Genomic DNA, 19,170 nt, shown 5'->3' with positions numbered 1-19,170 from the left:
CACAGAGTGAATCTCCCTCCACACTGTCCCATCACACACTCCTGGGGTCAGACACAGAGTGAAGCTCCCTCCACACAATCCCATCACACACTCCCGGGGTCAGACACAGAGTGAATCTCCCTCCACACCGTCCCATCACACACTCCCGGGGTCAGACACAGAGTGAAGCTCCCTCCATACTACCCCATCACACACTCCCGGGTTCAGACACAGATTGAATCTCCCTCCACATCGTCCCATCACACACTCCCGGGGTCAGACACAGAGTGAAACTCCTTCCACACCGTCCCATCACACACTCCCGGGGTCAGACACAGTGTGAAACTCCCTCCACACCGTCCCATCACACACTCCCGGGGTCAGACACAGTGTGAAACTCCCTCCACACCGTTCCATCACACACTCCCGGGGTCAGACACAGAGTGAATCTCCCTCCACACTGTCCCATCACATACACCCGGGGTCAGACACACAGAGTGAAACTCTCTCCACACCGTCCCATCACACATTCCCGGGGTCAGACAGAGTGAAGCTCCCTCTACACCATCCCATCACACACTCCCGGGGTCAGACACAGAGTGAATCTCCCTCCACACCGTCCCATCACACACTCCCGGGGTCAGACACAGAGTGAAGCTCCCTCCAGACTTTCCCATCACACACTCCCGGGGTCAGACATAGAGTGGAGCTGTTCTGAATGCACTGGGAGAAATCGAGGAAAAACTGCTGTATGAAGGTTGTGAGTTACTTTGGAGTTGGTCTGAAATGTCTCTTGGACATTAATGTGAGCGGCTGGTTTAGTGTGGAAGCTTCGTTTGGAGTTTTTCTGCCAGTTTGGATGGGGTTCGTTGACGGTTGCTAACTGCATAGCTCCCTGCTGTGGCCGCTGGCAACTCACCAGGAAGCCGGGGCGCTCCAAAAACTGGAGACAATGCCGTTGTTCCCCCACTGACATCTGGAGAACCTCCTTCCATCTTTATCGTTGTGTCTCACGTTCGGTGTAGGAGCTGAAGCATTATTTGAGACGTCTCGACCTCTCACGGCCTGGAAGTTCGGCAGGACTCACGGAGCCTTTCCTGGCGTTGGAATTTCTGGCACGGAGCCAGCAAGGTATTGTCGAGTACAAACTTTTCCGGCCAGTTACTCTACTCACTCCAGGACTGTATAAGCAGCACCACTGTATAATTCTTGATTCGGACATAGAAGTATCATGCTGGACTGGTCTACAGGGAGTCGCAGGCCTTTGGGGAGTTATGCAAAGGTGGCTGCCTCTCCAGCCTCGGACAACGCCCTGTTTCGATCGGTGAAAGTCGAACACGGGGTGCAATGTATTTTGCATCTTGGAACTACCCTGTGTTACGTACCCCGTAACTGGGTCACTTACCAGCAAAGATAGCGAGGTCCGTTGAAGTCAGATGGTACTATTTTTAACAGTATTTATTGATAAAAATACACAAGAATAATATCAATGCAAACATACAGATAATATACGTCATCAATACTAAATCTAAAAAAGCCGGTATAATAATAATCAATAAGAAATAGCTCGATCGTTGTCTAGGGGATAATGTACTGTCCGATGGAAATATAAAAGTCACTTTAGTTCATTCAAGCTGCAGCTTTCTGGTTTGAGAGAAAGACGGGTTAAAACTTGCCCAGTCCTTTTATGATGTCAATCCTTCGAGAGTCGTTGGGAGTTGATTTTCCCGTTGTTAGCTAAAAACCGTTCTTCTGTGGTCAAGGCACACCGATTCCGGGGCAAATGGAAACGGACGCACGTGGCCTTCCCACCGGCTTTTGCTATTACGGGATCGCTAGCGTTTCTTCTGGTGCATCTGAGGGGCTGTTCCCACAGTCCCTCTTTTATCCTGACTCACAGGGTCTCAGATGTCAATCAGGTTGGGATGATGCAGTCCCTCCACCAACTTCCCCCTCGGTTCATTGCCTGGGGGGGCTTCGATGCATCGTACAGGATGCAATACACAAGTCCTTCTCCAAGAGACAATAGCCGGTATCAATGGGTCCGCCTTTCGGAGGCCAGGACACATTCCAACTCTTTGTGGAGTCTGCATGTCCTTCTCTCATTTCCTGGGTCTCCTGAACTGACTTAATAGTGATCTTGCGATTCTCACAAAGGAGGGGGCTACCCCACACCCTTCGGCCCCTCAGAGCTGTGGTACATTCGTAACACCTGGAAAAGTGCGCGGAGGCTATGGAGGACTTGTTGGGGAGAGATGGTGTTTTGGCCACTGAGAAAGAGTTCGGCAAGGCAGTGTTTTATCTGAGGAATGATGAGTTGGTGCAGTAGGGGATCACGGTAGAAAACATCTTTTTACAGATGGAGCTTGTAGCAGCTCCCACACAACGCATCGTCCTCGGTCATGTAAAGCCTTTCATCCCCAACGAGGACCTGCTTCCCACACTAGCACGCTTGGGGCAAGTACCGTCAGAAATAACTGCCATAAGGCACAAATTCAGGAGACTTACCCTCCGTACCGTAATATTTCCGGCGACAGGTATTCATGTAGCTGGAAAGGGAGGATGACGTTGAGGGCCAGTTTACTGTCCGGCACGAGGGGGTAGATTATCACGTGTATTGGAGCTCTGAGCGCCCACAGTGCCATGCGCGTGGGGAGGTGGGGCACTTTCGGAGGGACTGTCCTAGCACCCGAAGACCTAGGGAGTCCACTTCGGGAACCAGTGCCCCAATTACCTCTGCCCCGATCCCATTCCTGCGCCTACACCTGTGCCGTCCCCTGCTCCTGTCTGTACCCCTGTCCCTATTCCTACATCTGTTCCGGTCCCAGCTCCTACCCTGTGGTTCAGGCGAGGGATGGGGAGGAGCCTGTGCGGGGAAGGAGGGCAAGGAAGAAATCCAAACGCATTAAGAAGTCGGCCCCCGAGACCGCAGGGCTCACGCCCATTTGCCCTGAAGTGGAGCGGGAGGCTCGGGGAAGCGCACGGTCGGACGGGGTGATGGAAGCGGAGAGTAACGCTCCATCGGTGAATCCCACACCTGTGTGCTCCTCCAGCTTGAGGAGAAGGGAATGTTCTCCCAAGAGGACAGGGAATGTAGATGTGGGGAAGTTCCAGATAGGAGTGGGAAACTGGGTGGAAGTTGTGTCTAACCCTGATTCCCCAGATGTAGCCACCAGTCCTGTGGTAGGTGGTGTGGTTGTGCAGGAAGCTAGTGCTAGGCCTGTTTGCACAACTAAAACAGACCTGGAGCCCTCCACCCAGGACTTGGCAGTAAGCACCTCCCTGCAGGCAAGTGTATTAAACAGTATGAGCGGAGAAGAGACCAAGCTCTCTCACTGTCAGCATCAGGCTGCCAGTGAATCCCTTGGACCAGAGCTGCTGGGGTCCCCTTCATGCCCGTCTCCTGGGGAGGGTGATATAACCTGCATGCTGACCCCATCAACTAATGGCCTGCAGGGAGTCCCTGGGTATTTTCCCTCCATCGTCGTAACTGTGGATAAGACTGGTGTGACGGTGGAGCGGGAAGGTATGAGGGAGGTAGGTACCCGCTGCGCAGTGTGGGTTGCAAGTGCAGCCACCTTGTACACCACATGAGGAGGAAGTTGGGGGATCTGCAGTGAGGGGTTGGAGGGGGATTCATTTGATAGCGAGACAACGGACATCCTCACCCCTCCTGAGAAATCCCCATTGATACCTGTGGAGGAGATCAGAGAGTTCATTCACTCGTCTGTGGGTGCAAAGCATCGGCCTGAACTAGCCTCGCTTCGCTGGCCTAGCATGCCGAGGCTGGTGAAGTCCCTGAGGGTCATCCTCAGACGGAAGGGGAAGGGGAAGAGGAATGCTGTGTCGGGGAATGACAGGTGGCTGCTGAAATCCTTCCTGGATGTCCTGGTGAGGGACATCAGGGTGGAAAGCAGCCTCGCTCCTTCGGGAGATGGTGGGTCACACGGTAGCGATGGTAGCAGTCGGGCCTGGAAAGCAACGAATGTTCTTGGTTTTCTTCGGGATAGTGCGGCTGAGGGCGCCTCCGCTCTCAGTGGGAAGGGTACTGATGCTGAGGCCTAGTGTGCTCCCAACATGAAACTTACCATAGCTAGTCTAAATGTAAACTGTAGCAGGGGCTCTCTCCGCAGGTATAACAATCTCTCAGTCCTCAGGGATGGGAGATACGTGGTGAGTTTCTTGCAGGAAACCCATACCACCCCGGGGGACAAGTCTGCTTGGCTCCTGGGGTGGCAGGGTAGGGTCTACATGAGTCACCTTAACTCCAACTCTAGCGGGATGGTAATCCTGTTGGCCACAACTTTTTGGCCAGAAATTGTATGAGTCCAAGATGTTGTGCCCAGCCGTCTGCTCCACCTGGTTGTGCGTCTGGATGGAGTACCGCTGCATTTTATCAACGTGTACGCTCCGAGGCGCGGGGTGATGCAGACGCGCCTATTCTGTCAGCTGTCCACCTTGCTGAGTTCCATCGATCCTGGGGACTGCGTCATCCTCGGGGGAGACTTCAACTGTACCCTCGAGGTGGAGGACTGCTCGGGCCTCCAACGCGACCCAGCATCGGCGAAAAAGTTAAAGGAGCTAGTCGGCTCCTTTGACTTGGTGAACAGCTGTCAGAATCTTCACCCCGACTCTAGCGCCTTCTCCAGAAGATCTAGAGGGGGGGGTTCCCAGATAGACCGCCTGTATATCTCTCGGGCTTATATCTCCCACGTGTCGGCTTCCTCCATGCGGCCGGTGTCGTGGTCAGATCATCACCTTGTGTGGATGGAATTTACTCCTCTGCACCCTCGGGTGGGATCTGGGTATTGGATTCTGGGATTCGTTCCGAGCGTTCTGGGCCACCTGGAGAGAGTTCTGCTCTGTAAGGCCACATCCGGTTTTTATGTCGGGAGTACACTAGGGGACCTTCAGAGAGGCGGGGCTCTGAGATTGAGCGGCTTGAGAGAGCGTTGCTTAACCTAGAGTCCTGTCTTGGTCTGACCGGTGGAGACCAACAGCTACGGTCGGAATACCAGGAGAAGAAGGACGCACTCAGGAATCTGCAGCTTCAGCAGTCCCGAGGTGCATATGTGAGGTCGCGGATCCAAATACTGCAAGATTTGGACCGCGGCTCACCCTTCTTCTACTTGTTGGAGAAATGGCAGGGAGTTCAAAAGCAGCTGGTGGAGCTACTGGCTGCTGATGGCTCCTCCATCACGGACCCCGATGAAATTAACAAAGAAGTCTGCACTTTCTATCGGTCCTTATTCTCACCAGGTCCGTCAAATGCGGGGGCTTGCAGTGAAGTCTGGGAAGACTTACCAAAGGTCAGCCCAGAAGATGCAGCGCGTCTGGATGCTCCCCTGACTGGGGAGGAGCTGTCTACTGCCCTTCGGCAACTCCGGAGGGGTAAGACCCCTGGCTTAGATGGTCTGAGTGTATAGTTTTATTTGGCTTTTTGGGATGTCCTGGGGGATGATTACAGCCTTGTTCTAGGGGAGAGCCTAGCCACGGGGGAAATGCCCCTCTCATGGCAGAGAGCTGTCGTGGTCCGACTGCCCAAGAAGGGAGACCTTCGCCTGCTAAAGAACTGGCGCCCGGTCTCCCTCTTGTGCGCGGACTACAAGATCTTCGCCCGGGCAATGGCCAACCGTCTTGGTTCAGTACTGAGACATGTGATTCATCCTGACCAATCTTACACAGACCCGGGCCGCTCCATCCAGGACAATGTCCACCTAGTACGGGACCTGATCCTCCTGCACCAGGAGACTGGGTCCCCGACAGCGTTTCTCTCTCTTGACCAGGAGAAAGCATTTGACTGGGTAGACCACAGTTTCCTGGTGGGCACTCTGCAGGCTTTTGGGCTCGGATCACACTTTGTGGCCCGAGTTCGGCTCCTGTGCTCTGCCGCAGAGTGCCTTGTTAAGATCAATGGATCACTGGCAGTGCCCATTCCCTTCAGGAGAGGAGTACGTCAGGGGTGCCCCATGTCCGGTCAATTGTACGCGATCTGTGTCGAGCCATTCCTGAGCCTTCTTCGGCAAAGGCTGACAGATCTGGTTCCGGGCATGGAGGTCGTCCTCTCGGCCTATGCCGATGATGTACTCCTCATGATGACAGATCCCAATGACCTGCGGAGGATGCACGAGTGCCAATAAGTTTTCTCAGCGGCATCCTCCGCCAGGATCAACTGGGCGAATTGTTCCGGACTCTTAGTGGGTCAGTGGCAGGTTAATTCCCTGCCGGAGGAGATGAGAGCTTTTGAGTGGAGCACTAGACGTCTTCTCTATCTGGGAGTCTACCTGAGCCCTTCTGGGGAGACTGGGTCATGGCCCGACTGGGGTGCTGGTCAGGCCTTCTCAGGGTGCTGACCTGATGGTCATAAACCAGCTGGTGGCCTCCAAGTTGTGGTACTGGATGGTCACCTTGGCCCCTCCTGCCCCATTTGTTGCAAGACTGCAGAGGAAGTTAGTGGACTTCTTCTGGGTCAACAGGAAACACTTGGTCTGCAGTGGTCTTGAGTCTCCCAGTGGGAGAGGGTGGACAGTCACTGTTGTGCGTTCGAACGCTACTGGCGGCTCTGCGGCTCAGGGCTCTGCAGAGATTCCTGTACGCCGAGCACCCTCCCAGGTGGCACGAGTTGGCAACTTTCTTCCTCCGGAGGGGCTGCTGTCTTCACGAAGACGTGCGGCTACCACTGGCAGGTGTCAGCCATTCTGCTTTGCGGAGTCTGCCCGGCTTCTCTCAGGACCTACTGAGAGTCGAACATGGTTGCCTCAGGCCAGGAATCCCCTCCTCAGGCGGAGGGTGGGGTCCTGGCCGACCCTTGCCCTACCTCAGTGGATGTCGGTGCGGCTCAATTGTGTGGACCGACTCAGGACGAGCTGCTTGTCGGGCCCAGGCCCCGCACTCTTCTCCGGGAGCCGTGTCCATACAACTTAAACCGTCTCTCCTCGACACCCACAGTCCCATTCAGGGATGCAAGTAGGAGGTATTTGTATGGGCTGCTGCTCCACACCCTCCACTTCCTTGCCCTTGTCCACTGTCCCGACATGCCATGTCTTTCCACCTGGAGGTGAGGAGAGTTCCCACTGGAAGTCCCTTTATGAGGGGGTTCTTCCATTGCACTTGGGGTATCTCGGCTGGAGGGTGCTGCATAGAGCGGTGCCCTGCAATAAGTTCTTCAGTTTGTACATGGATCTCCCACCCGCATGTTATTTCTGCGGGCTGGAGGAAACCGTGTACCACGTGTACATGGAGTGTGTGAGGCTGCAGCACCTTTTTGCGTATTTGCGTGGGCATCCAGTAAGGAAGGGGGCATGGAGGGATGAGGATGTCCTAGTTAACTTGCTCCTGGGGCTGGCGAAATCCGCCATCCGAGGGTCTTGGAAACGGGTGGTGGGAGGAGCTGCCCAGGCAGACTGCCAGACAATATTTAGTGGGTATATTCGTGCCTGGGTGAATATTGAAAAAGAACACTATCCACACTATCCCATCACACACACCCGGGGTCAGAACAGAGTGAATCTCCCTCCACACTATCCCATCACACACTCCCGGGGTCAGAACAGAGTGAATCTCCCTCCACACTATCCCATCACACACTCCCGGGGTCAGAACAGAGTGAAACTCCCTCCACACTGTCCCATCACACACTCCCGGGGTCAGAACAGAGTGAAGCTCCCTCCACACTGTCCCATCCCACACTCCCGGGGTCAGACACAGAGTGAATCTCCCTCCACACCATCCCATCACGCACTCCTGGGGTCAGACACAGAGTGAAACTCCCTCCACACCGTCCCATCACACACTCCCAGGGTCAGACACAGAGTGAATCTCCCTCCACACCGTACCATCACACACTCCCGGAGTCAGACACAGAGTGAAGCTCCCTCCACAGCGTCCCATCACACACTCCTGGGGTCAGACACAGAGTGAAGCTCCCTCCACACCGTCCCATCACACACTCCCAGGGTCAGACACAGAGTGAAGCTCCCTCTACACTGTCCCATCACACACTCCCGGGGTCAGACACAGAGTGAATCTCCCTCCACACCGTACCATCACACACTCCCGGAGTCAGACACAGAGTGAAGCTCCCTCCACACCGTCCCATCACACACTCCCGGGGTCAGACACAGAGTGAAACTCCTTCCACACCGTCCCATCACACACTCCCGGGGTCAGACACAGAGTGAAGCTCCCTCCACACCGTCCCATCACACACTCCCGGGGTCAGACACAGAGTGAAGCTCCCTCCACACCATCCCATCACACACTCCCGGGGTCAGACACAGAGTGAACCTCCCTCCACATCATCCCATCACGTACTCCCGGGGTCAGAACAGAGTGAAGCTCCCTCCACACTGTCCCATCACACACTCCCGGGGTCAGAACAGAGTGAAGCTCCCTCCACACTGTCCCATCACACACTCCCGGGTTCAGACACAGAGTGAAGCTCCCACCACACCGTCCCATCACACACTCCCGGGTTCCGACACAGAGTGAAGCTCCCTCCACACCGTCCCACCACACACTCCCGGGGTCAAACACAGAGTGAAGCTCCCTCCTCCACACCGTCCCATCACACACTCCCGGGGTCAGACACAGAGTGAAGCTCCCTCCACACTGTCCCATCACACACTCCCAGGTTTAGACACAAACTGAAGCTTCCCTCTCCGTTGGGTGGGGGGGTTGTACAAAAATACCACTGCCTTCTAACAGCCCCCTCTGCCCATGCCCAGGTGCTGCAGGGACTACACTACCTCCACACCAAGTGTAAGATCATCCATACTGATATCAAGCCTGAGAACATCCTGCTGGCTGTGGACGAGGTCTATGTCAGGCACCTGGCTGCCGAGGCCACTCTGTGGCAGCAGGCTGGAGCCCCCCCACCCTCAGGCTCCTCAGGTAAGGTCGCTCCGTCATTGGGATGCCTGCCTTGGGAGGAGGGCCTCCCTCCTGCCTTCCCCTCTGGCTTTGCTGTTGTTTGCCCATCCACTCCGTGGCAGCTCTCTCACCATGCATCCTGCACCCCATTTTTATTTTGGTCGCTGGTGTCTGAGGGGGAAGGGGGACTGAGCAGTTATCCCCGAGACCCTCCCAGTCAGAAACAGTTGTCTGCAGATCCAAGACACTGCCTGCTGCCCGACACAATCTTCGTCACCTTGTCTTTTAACCATCTCTTTGCTCCTCTCTTCCAGTCAGCACAGCTCCACAAGAGGTTCAGGTGAGTGATTCTGGGGTACAGAGTGAAGGCACCTTTGTCCGTTCCCAATTCTGTGACCCACCTCTGGCCCGTACACCCCTCTACGTCACGGTATCCCCATCCTTCCCCTACACCTCTCCCCATTTCTGTATCCCCATCCTTCCCCTATACCTCTCCCCATCTCTGTATCCCCATCCTTCCCCTACACCTCTCCCATCTCTGTATCCCCATCCTTCCCCTACACCTCTCCCATCTCTGTATCCCCATCCTTCCCCTACACCTCTCCCCATCTCTGTATCCCCATCCTTCCCCTACACCTCTCCCCATCTCTGTATCCCCATCCTTCCCCTACACCTCTCCCAACTCTGTATCCCCATCCTTCCCCTACACCTCTCCCCATCTCTGTATCCCCATCCTTCCCCTACACCTCTCCCATCTCTGTATCCCCATCCTTCCCCTATACCTCTCCCCATCTCTGTATCCCCATCCTTCCCCTACACCTCTCCCATCTCTGTATCCCCATCCTTCCCCTACACCTCTCCCATCTCTGTATCCCCATCCTTCCCCTACACCTCTCCCCATCTCTGTATCCCCAACCTTCCCCTACACCTCTCCCCATCTCTGTATCCCCATCCTTCCCCTACACCTCTCCCCATCTCTGTATCCCCAACCTTCCCCTACACCTCTCCCATCTCTGTATCCCCATCCTTCCCCTACACCTCTCCCCATCTCTGTATCCCCATCCTTCCCCTACACCTCTCCCATCTCTGTATCCCCATCCTTCCCCTACACCTCTCCCCATCTCTGTATCCCCAACCTTCCCCTACACCTCTCCCCATCTCTGTATCCCCAACCTTCCCCTACACCTCTCCCCATCTCTGTATCCCCATCCTTCCCCTACACCTCTCCCCATCTCTGTATCCCCATCCTTCCCCTACACCTCTCCCATCTCTGTATCTCCATCCTTCCCCTACACCTCTCCCATCTCTGTATCCCCATCCTTCCCCTATACCTCACCCCATCTCTGTATCCCCATCCTTCCCCTACACCTCTCCCATCTCTGTATCCCCATCCTTCCCCTACACCTCTCCCCATTTCTGTATCCCCATCCTTCCCCTACACCTCTCCCATCTCTGTATCCCCATCCTTCCCCTACACCTCTCCCCATCTCTGTATCCCCATCCTTCCCCTACACCTCTCTCATCTCTGTATCCCCATCCTTCCCCTACACCTCTCTCATCTCTGTATCCCCATCCTTCCCCTACACCTCACCCCATCTCTGTATCCCCATCCTTCCCCTACACCTCTCCCCATCTCTGTATCCCCATCCTTCCCCTACACCTCTCCCCATTTCTGTATCCCCATCCTTCCCCTACACCTCTCCCATCTCTGTATCCCCATCCTTCCCCTACACCTCTCCCCATCTCTGTATCCCCATCCTTCCCCTACACCTCTCCCATCTCTGTATCCGCATCCTTCCCCTATACCTCACCCCATCTCTGATTCCCCATCCTTTCCCTACACCTCTCCCCATCTCTGTATCCCCATCCTTCCCCTATACCTCACCCCATCTCTGTATCCCCATCCTTCCCGTACACCTCTCCCCATCTCTGTATCCCCATCATTCCCCTACACCTCTCCCCATCTCTGTATCCCCATCCTTCCCCTACACCTCTCCCATCTCTGTATCCCCATCCTTCCCCTATACCTCACCCCATCTCTGTATCCCCATCCTTCCCCTACACCTCTCCCCATCTCTGTATCCCCATCCTTCCCCTTCACCTCTCCCATCTCTATCCCCATCCTTCCCCTACACCTCTCCCATCTCTGTATCCCCATCCTTCCCCTTCACCTCTCCCCATCTCTGTATCCCCATCCTTCCCCTACACCTCTCCCCATCTCTGTATCCCCATCCTTCCCCTACACTTCTCCCATCTCTGTATCCCCATCCTTCCCCTACACCTCTCCCATCTCTGTATCCCCATCCTTCCCCTACACCTCTCCCATCTCTGTATCCCCATCCTTCCCCTACACCTCACCCCCTGTATCCCCATCCCTCCCCTACACCTCTCCCCATCTCTGTATCCCCATCCTTCCCCTACACCTCTCCCCATCTCTCTATCCCCATCCCTCCCCTACACCTCTCCCATCTCTGTATCCCCATCCTTCCCCTACACCTCTCCCCATCTCTGTATCCCCATCCTTCCCCTACACCTCTCCCCATCTCTGTATCCCCATCCTTCCCCTTCACCTCTCCCATCTCTGTATCCCCATCCTTCCCCTACACCTCTCCCCATCTCTGTATCCCCATCCTTCCCCTACACCTCTCCCCATCTCTGTATCCCCATCCTTCCCCTTCACCTCTCCCCATCTCTGTATCCCCATCCTTCCCCTACACCTCTCCCCATCTCTGTATCCCCATCCTTCCCCTACACCTCTCCCCATCTCTGTATCCCCATCCTTCCCCTACACTTCTCCCATCTCTGTATCCCCATCCTTCCCCTACACCTCTCCCATCTCTGTATCCCCATCCTTCCCCTACACCTCACCCCCTGTATCCCCATCCTTCCCCTACACCTCACCCCCTGTATCCCCATCCTTCCCCTACACCTCTCCCATCTCTGTATCCCCATCCTTCCCCTACACCTCTCCCATCTCTGTATCCCCATCCTTCCCCTACACCTCTCCCATCTCTGTATCCCCATCCTTCCCCTACACCTCACCCCATCTCTGTATCCCCATCCTTCCCCTACACCTCTCCCATCTCTGTATCCCCATCCTTCCCCTACACCTCTCCCATCTCTGTATCCCCATCCTTCCCCTACACCTCTCCCCATCTCTGTATCCACATCCTTCCCCTATACCTCACCCCATCTCTGTATCCCCATCCTTCCCCTACACCTCTCCCCATCCTTCCCCTACACCTCTCCCATCTCTGTATCCCCATCCTTCCCCTACACCTCTCCCATCTCTATATCCCCATCCTTCCCCTATACCTCACCTCATCTCTGTATCCCCATCCTTCCCCTACACCTCTCCCATCTCTGTATCCCCATCCTTCCCCTACACCTCTCCCATCTCTGTATCCCCATCTTTCCCCTACACCTCTCCCATCTCTGTATCCCCATCCTTCCCCTACACCTCTCCCCATCTCTGTATCCCCATCCTTCCCCTACACCTTTCCCCATCTCTGTATCCCCATCCTTCCCCTACACCTCTCCCCATCTCTGTATCCCCATCCTTCCCCTTCACCTCTCCCCATCTCTGTATCCCCATCCTTCCCCTACACCTCTCCCCATCTCTGTATCCCCATCCTTCCCCTACACCTCTCTCATCTCTGTATCCCCATCCTTCCCCTACACCTCTCCCCATCCTTCCCCTACACCTCTCCCATCTCTGTATCCCCATCATTCCCCTACACCTCTCTCATCTCTGTATCCCCATCCTTCCCCTACACCTCTCCCCATCCTTCCCCTACACCTCTCCCATTTCTGTATCCCCATCCTTCCCCTACACCTCTCCCATCTCTGTATCCCCATCCTTCCCCTACACCTCTCCCCATCTCTGTATCCCCATCCTTCCCCTACACCTCTCTCATCTCTGTATCCCCATCCTTCCCCTACACCTCTCCCCATCTCTGTATCCCCATCCCTCCCCTACACCTCTCCCATCTCTGTATCCCCATCCTTCCCCTACACCTCTCCCCATCCTTCCCCTACACCTCTCCCATCTCTGTGACACCTCCATTCCCTACACTCTTCCCCATCTGTTACTCCCACCCCTCACAACCTTCCACCCCTACAAGTGTCCCCATCTCTGTAATACCCCTCCCTCTTTTACACCCCTCCCTGTCTCTGTGAAACCCCTCACACCCCTCTCTGACTCTGTGATCCCCCTTGCACCCTTCCATGTCTCTGTAACCCCTTTCTTCCCCCTTCATTTCTGTGAACCCCTCCTGCTCCTGTGCGTGGGGGTGTGGTTGCGAAAGAGTTCTGACCCGCTGTCCTTGCTGGTGTTTGCCATTGAGGGGGGTGAGAGGTGGTTGTGATTCTCCCCAGTATTGGAATGAGCCAGAGAAGGAGAAGTGGGTCCAGAGAGAGTGGTCTGTGGGCCAACATACAGCAATTGGGCTTGGTTGTGACTATAAATGATCTGAGTGGGAATGTTAGTCGTCAACAGAGAAGTCAGCGGAGTCGTGAATCGTGAGGATGTATTCAGTTGCAGTTTTGGGCAGGGAATGTCAGGTGGAGTTGAACCTGGACAAGTGTGAGGTTTGTAGCCAGATGAGCAGCAAATCCTTGGATTCAGTCGCACTCACTCAGATTGAGAAGTACATTGAAACATGAGTAAACAACCAACAGGATATTCTGTGCTAGCGCACAAAACAAGTATGCTTCCCTCTCCCCCTCCCCCTTTTCCTATCCTCCCTCCCCCTTACGCCCCTCCCTTCACCTCCTCACCCCTTCTCCCCATGCCCCCAACCCCTGCATTCACCATTCCTTCACCCCCTGACACCATCACCTTCTGTCCCCTTCACCCGCCGCCCCATTTCCCCCACCCTTTGCGACCCCTCCCCGCTCATTCATCCCATCTCACTTCTCCCCTTCACACTCCCTTTGCCCGCTCCCCGTTGCTACTTTCCCCCTCCCCCCAACTCCCTCCCCTCAACCCCTCCCCTTCTCCCTCTCCCCTCCCCCTTTGCGCCCCGCTCCCCATCATGCCCCCTCCCCTCTTTTCACCACCCTTTGCCCCTTCACACCTCCCCACCTCCCTCTCCTCTTAAACCCCTCCCCCTTCGCTCCCATGCCCCCTCTTCCCCCTTCAACCTCTTCTCCCCAGCCCCCTCCACCCCAGCCCCCTCCACCCCCTCCGCTCTTAACCTCTCCCCATCGCCCCCTCCTATTCTCCCCTCCCCTTTGCCCTTCCCCCTCACGCCCCATCCCCCTTCTCCCCTCCAACCCCCTCCCCATTGCCCCTTCCTATTCTGTCCTTCCATCTTCACTCCCTCCTCCCCTTCACCCCCTCTTAACCACTCCCCCTCCCCCTTCATCCCTCTCTGCCGTTCACCCGCTCTCCCCACTTCTCCGCTCTCCTTTCCCCCCCCTCCCAGTGGATTTCCCTGGGGCAGCACACGGAACAGACTAAGGGGAGATCTGATAAAATATTGCAAACAGCATAGATGGTGTCTTTCCCCCAGAGTATAGGAAATGGCTTCAGGGTGAGAGGGGTAAGTTTAATGGGGATGTGCGGGGCAAGTGGTGTGTGGACAGTGATGGTGGCAGATAGGATGGAGGTGCTTACAAGGATGTTTGCCACGTAAACAAGCAGAGAATAGAGCGGTAGATGCTGTACGCACAAAGGATTGGTTGAGTTGCTAGCACAGTCTGTAGGGCTGAAAGGCCTGTTCCTGTGTTGTACTGTTCAGGATAGTCACTGGACATGTTCTCTGTACCTGGAGTTCGCCCAGAGGGTGGGGAGGAGATGGTGCTGGTGTGGGGAGGGGGTCCCAGCGTCAGAAGGGGAAAGGTTCTAATGTTGAAGAGGTGTGGCTGAGGACTTTGGCCCAGCATTTACATCCCCATACCCCCTCTCTACACTCACAGGCAGGCAGGCTGTCGAAGGATTGGGGGTGGTGAGGGTCTCTGTCGGGGAAGAGAGAATACAATACCCCCCCACCACCTTTCCCACCCCCTGCCCTTCACCCACAGGGTTGCAGGGTGTTGAAGCACAGGAGGTGGTTGCAGAGGGGAGGAGAGTTACTTGGGTGGAATTAACACAACCTTCCCCCCCCCCCCCCCAGTACCCCCTCAGGCAGGCAGGGCATCAAAGGGGAGGGAGGAAGGTGAGGGTCTTGGTATTGGGGGAGGACATAACCGGCCACCGTTAAAAGCCTTTCACCCCCTCAGGCAGGCAGGGTGTCAAAGGGGAGGGAGGAAGGTGAGGGTCTTGGTATTGGGGGAGGACATAACCGGCCACCGTTAAAAGCCTTTCACCCCCCACAGGCAGGCAGGGTGTCAAAGGGGAGGGAGGAAGGTGAGGGTCTTGGTATTGGGGGAGGACATAACCGGCCACCGTTAAAAGCCTTTCACCCCCCACAGGCAGGCAGGGTGTCAAAGAACCGAAAGAAGAAACTGCGGAAGAAACAGAAGAGACAACGGCAGTTGCTGGAGGAGCGGCTGCTGCACCTCCAGCACGTCGAGCAGCTCGAGGAGGCGGCCTCTGTCGGCCTCACTCACCTCCGGCTCCACGGCCTCTTCCCGGGGTTACCCAACTCGCGACTCCACGCTCAGACCGCTGCCGAGTCTCCCGACCAGCCCCCAGGGAGCGAGGAGCCGCCACTGGGTACGTGCGCACTCCCTGAGCGAGCAAGGGAGTTCCCCCCCCCCCCTCCAGTCCTGATCTTCCTGCGCCACCCTCCTCCCTCCCTTCTTCCCGTCCCTCCCAGACTCTTTAGCAGGGACAACTGCAGCGATTGGGGTTTCTGGGAGGAATTCGGAGAACATGGGATTGGTTGAAACCAAAGAAGACATTTTATTCTAAAGGGAGACCTGATATTTTTATTTGTTGAGATTTGTGCAACGTGGGATGGTTGCTGCTCAGCAAACTCCGATTTAACCCGAGCCTAATTACCCTAGTTCATGGGAGGATTTACAGACTCCTTACAGAGCACCGCTGTGGCCGTTTCCAATAACAATAAGTACGTCCTTACAGAAAACTCTTGAGCTGTACTGATGCCTCATGGCAAAGGGGCAACAGTATAGAAGCAAAAGAGACAGCGTGTAATATATTTGCCTCATTGTAGGATGTGCAAAGGAGATTTACTAGGATGTTGCCTGTATTTCAGTTTAAGATGGTGTTAGTGCAAGCGAAGGGATAAATTAATCATCCTTTTTCTCGGAAACGATCACAGTAATCATGTAACTTCCCTTTGGGAGCTGAGCAGTGTGGGCTGAAGTCTCGAAGGTGCGAGATGGATGTCTGGGCCCGAGCCCAAATGGGCATCGAAATGGTGGGACCGGATCCCAGGGCGAGGAAAGAGCTGATGGCTGGCTGCTTGAAAAGGTCAGGGTGTGGCAGCTGGACGAAAGGGGCAGGCTCACTCCTGCAAGGTTTAGTCGTCTCACTTCTGAACTGAGGCTGTGGGCCGGCTGCAGTGATGACTGGCTTCAACTGTGGACTCATTTTCAGCTCTGAATGTTACTTGCTGGCTTTTCTGTACGTCAGGTCTTTCACAAGGGGTTCTTTGTTTTGTGGCTGCCTGTAAGGAGACACATTTGGAGGTCGTATGTAGTATTCATACTCCAATAATAAATTTAGGATTAGAGAGGGAAACTATCACTTTGAAGTTGAGGAGGGTGAGAGGTGACTTGATAGAGGTATACAAGATGATAAAAGTGGACAGCCACTGTGTGGGAGCGGCTTATAGCAGGCGATAACATTTGAAGGTGATTTGATGGACGTATAGGGGGGATGCCAGAGGCAGCTTTTTCACACAGTGAGTGGTGGATGCGTGGAACTCAATACCACGGAAGGGTTGAGGTCGCGGATATTGCAACCTGGCTGTCAATGTGATGCTCAAGCCAGGACAGAAGGATATGCAGAGCAGGCGGCTCCCTCTCTCTGTGCGGTTGCTGAAGCCGGAAGAATGGCAGAGGCTGGTACAGTTTGACACCAGCAGTTGTTCAGTGTGGAACTGCCTCAGGGACGTTTGAGAGTGGATGATAGAAAAATGCAGAGCTACGTAGGAGGGAAGGCTAAAAGGTCGGCACAACTCCTTGTACCGAGGGAGGGGCCTGTACTGTTCACTGAAAACTCCAGCTCTGACCTTTCACCTCTCTGTCCCCTCAGGAACGGGGAAGCTCCCACCCAGTAGTCCGGAGGTGGCGAAAGAGCCGCTGGGCGCCGACGGGTGTGAGCGTGATCTCCCCAGGGGAATCCTCAGCCCTCAGATCCCCTCGTCCCCCGGCTCCGAGGTGTGTAACGGGTACGTGAGCGCCGGCCGCTTCCTGAGCCCCGACTCGGAGGTGTCGGGCTTCTCCAGCTCCCTGCTCTCCACACAGTCCAGCTCCACGTTCTCCGGCTCGTCCAGCGGCCGGACCAGAGCCACCCCTGGATCCCCCATGGGGGACCACCACCCAGGTGAGCTGACAGCTGGTGGGGGAGAGTGGGAAGGAGGGGTAGGAATCGGAAGATGAGTTTCAGGATGGGGAATAGTTGGAGGGCAAGAAGGAGTGAGAGTAGTCTGGAGTTGGAGGCCGAGAGGGGTGGGAACGAGGGGCAGGGGCTAGTATGAGGTGGGGTGGACCGATGTTGGGGCTGAGCAGTTTGTGGGAGGGTTGGTACAGGCTGCTAACAGATCTCCTGGACTCCTCCCATGCACCACCACCTCAGACTCGTTCAGTGCCTCGGACTTCCTAACGAACCCGCTGGACCCTCGGAACGCAGGCAACATCCGGGTGAAGATTGCCGACCTGGGAAATGCCTGTTGGGTGGTGAGTGTTGGGTGGGGTGTAATGATGGGCTGAGAGGTGGGGTGCGAGGTAGGGGGTTGAGGATGAGGATGGTGTGTGGGGGTTGGGAGTGTGATGGTGTGGGTATGAGGGTGGGGGCGAGGATGTTGAGTGTTGGTAGGGCTGCGAGGGTAGGATTGAAGGGATGGAGGTGTGAGGGGTTGGGGTGCAAGGATAGTGAGTGTTAGGGGTGGGATTGTGATGGTGTGGGTGCGAGGGTGGGGTTTGAGAGGGGTGGGGAGCAAGGATGGTGAGTGTTGGGGGTGTGAGGGTGGGGTTGGAGAGGGGTGCGAGGGGTGGGGAGCAAGGATGGTGAGTGTTGGGGGTGTGAGGGTGGGGTTGGAGAGGGGTGCGAGGGGTGGGGAGCAAGGATGGTGAGTGTTGGGGGTGTGTGGGGTGGGATTGTGATGGTGTGGGTGTGAGGGTGGGGTTTGAGGGGTGCGAGGGGTGGGGAGCAAGGATGGTGAGTGTTGGGGTGTGAGGGGTGGGACTGTGATGGTGAGGGTGGGGTTTGAGAGGGGTGGGGAGCAAGGATGGTGAGTGTTGGGGCTGTGAGGGGTGGGACTGTGATGGTGAGGGTGGGGTTGGAGAGGGGTGGGGGGCAAGGATGGTGAGTGTTGGGGGTGTGAGGGATGGGACTGTGATGGTGAGGGTGGGGTTTGAGAGGGGTGGGGAGCAAGGATGGTGAGTGTTGGGGGTGTGAGGGATGGGACTGTGATGGTGAGGGTGGGGTTTGAGAGGGGTGTGAGGGGTGGGGAGCAAGGATGGTGAGTGTTGGGGGTGTGAGGGTGGGGTTTGAGAGGGGTGGGGAGCAAGGATGGTGAGTGTTGGGGTGTGAGGGATGGGACTGTGATGGTGAGGGTGGGGTTTGAGAGGGGTGGGGAGCAAGGATGGTGAGTGTTGGGGGTGTGAGGGTGGGGTTTGAGGGGTGCGAGGGGTGGGGAGCAAGGATGGTGAGTGTTGGGGTGTGAGGGATGGGACTGTGATGGTGAGGGTGGGGTTTGAGAGGGGTGGGGAGCAAGGATGGTGAGTGTTGGGGGTGTGAGGGTGGGATTTGAGGGGTGCGAGGGGTGGGGAGCAAGGATGGTGAGTGTTGGGGTGTGAGGGGTGGGACTGTGATGGTGAGGGTGGGGTTGGAGAGGGGTGGGGGGCAAGGATGGTGAGTGTTGGGGCTGTGAGGGATGGGACTGTGATGGTGAGGGTGGGGTTGGAGAGGGGTGGGGAGCAAGGATGGTGAGTGTTGGGGCTGTGAGGGATGGGACTGTGATGGTGAGGGTGGGGTTGGAGAGGGGTGGGGAGCAAGGATGGTGAGTGTTGGGGCTGTGAGGGATGGGACTGTGATGGTGAGGGTGGGGTTGGAGAGGGGTGGGGAGCAAGGATGGTGAGTGTTGGGGCTGTGAGGGATGGGACTGTGATGGTGTGGGTGGGGTTTGAGAGGGGTGGGGAGCAAGGATGGTGGGGCTGTGAGGGATGGGATTGTGATGGTGTGGG

At 56.0% G+C, this 19,170-nt stretch overlaps 1 protein-coding gene across 1 annotated transcript in view; it reads left to right on the top strand.

Moving 5' to 3' along the window:
* The window catches only part of srpk3 (SRSF protein kinase 3), a 57,049-nt gene that overhangs the window by 28,363 nt on the left and 9,516 nt on the right, over positions 1–19,170 (top strand). The window contains exons 8-12 of the mRNA XM_059958498.1: positions 8,706–8,871; positions 9,165–9,190; positions 15,268–15,511; positions 17,018–17,308; positions 17,561–17,661. Of these exons, the coding sequence (XP_059814481.1) occupies positions 8,706–8,871; positions 9,165–9,190; positions 15,268–15,511; positions 17,018–17,308; positions 17,561–17,661 (828 nt within the window). The remainder of the gene's footprint in view (positions 1–8,705; positions 8,872–9,164; positions 9,191–15,267; positions 15,512–17,017; positions 17,309–17,560; positions 17,662–19,170) is intronic.

Source organism: Hypanus sabinus, unplaced genomic scaffold (assembly GCF_030144855.1).
Source record: "Hypanus sabinus isolate sHypSab1 unplaced genomic scaffold, sHypSab1.hap1 scaffold_1065, whole genome shotgun sequence".
In the NCBI taxonomy this organism is placed as follows: domain Eukaryota; kingdom Metazoa; phylum Chordata; class Chondrichthyes; order Myliobatiformes; family Dasyatidae; genus Hypanus; species Hypanus sabinus.
The sequence above is the reverse complement of the archived record's forward strand: the minus strand, read 5'-3'. Positions and strand labels throughout refer to the sequence as shown.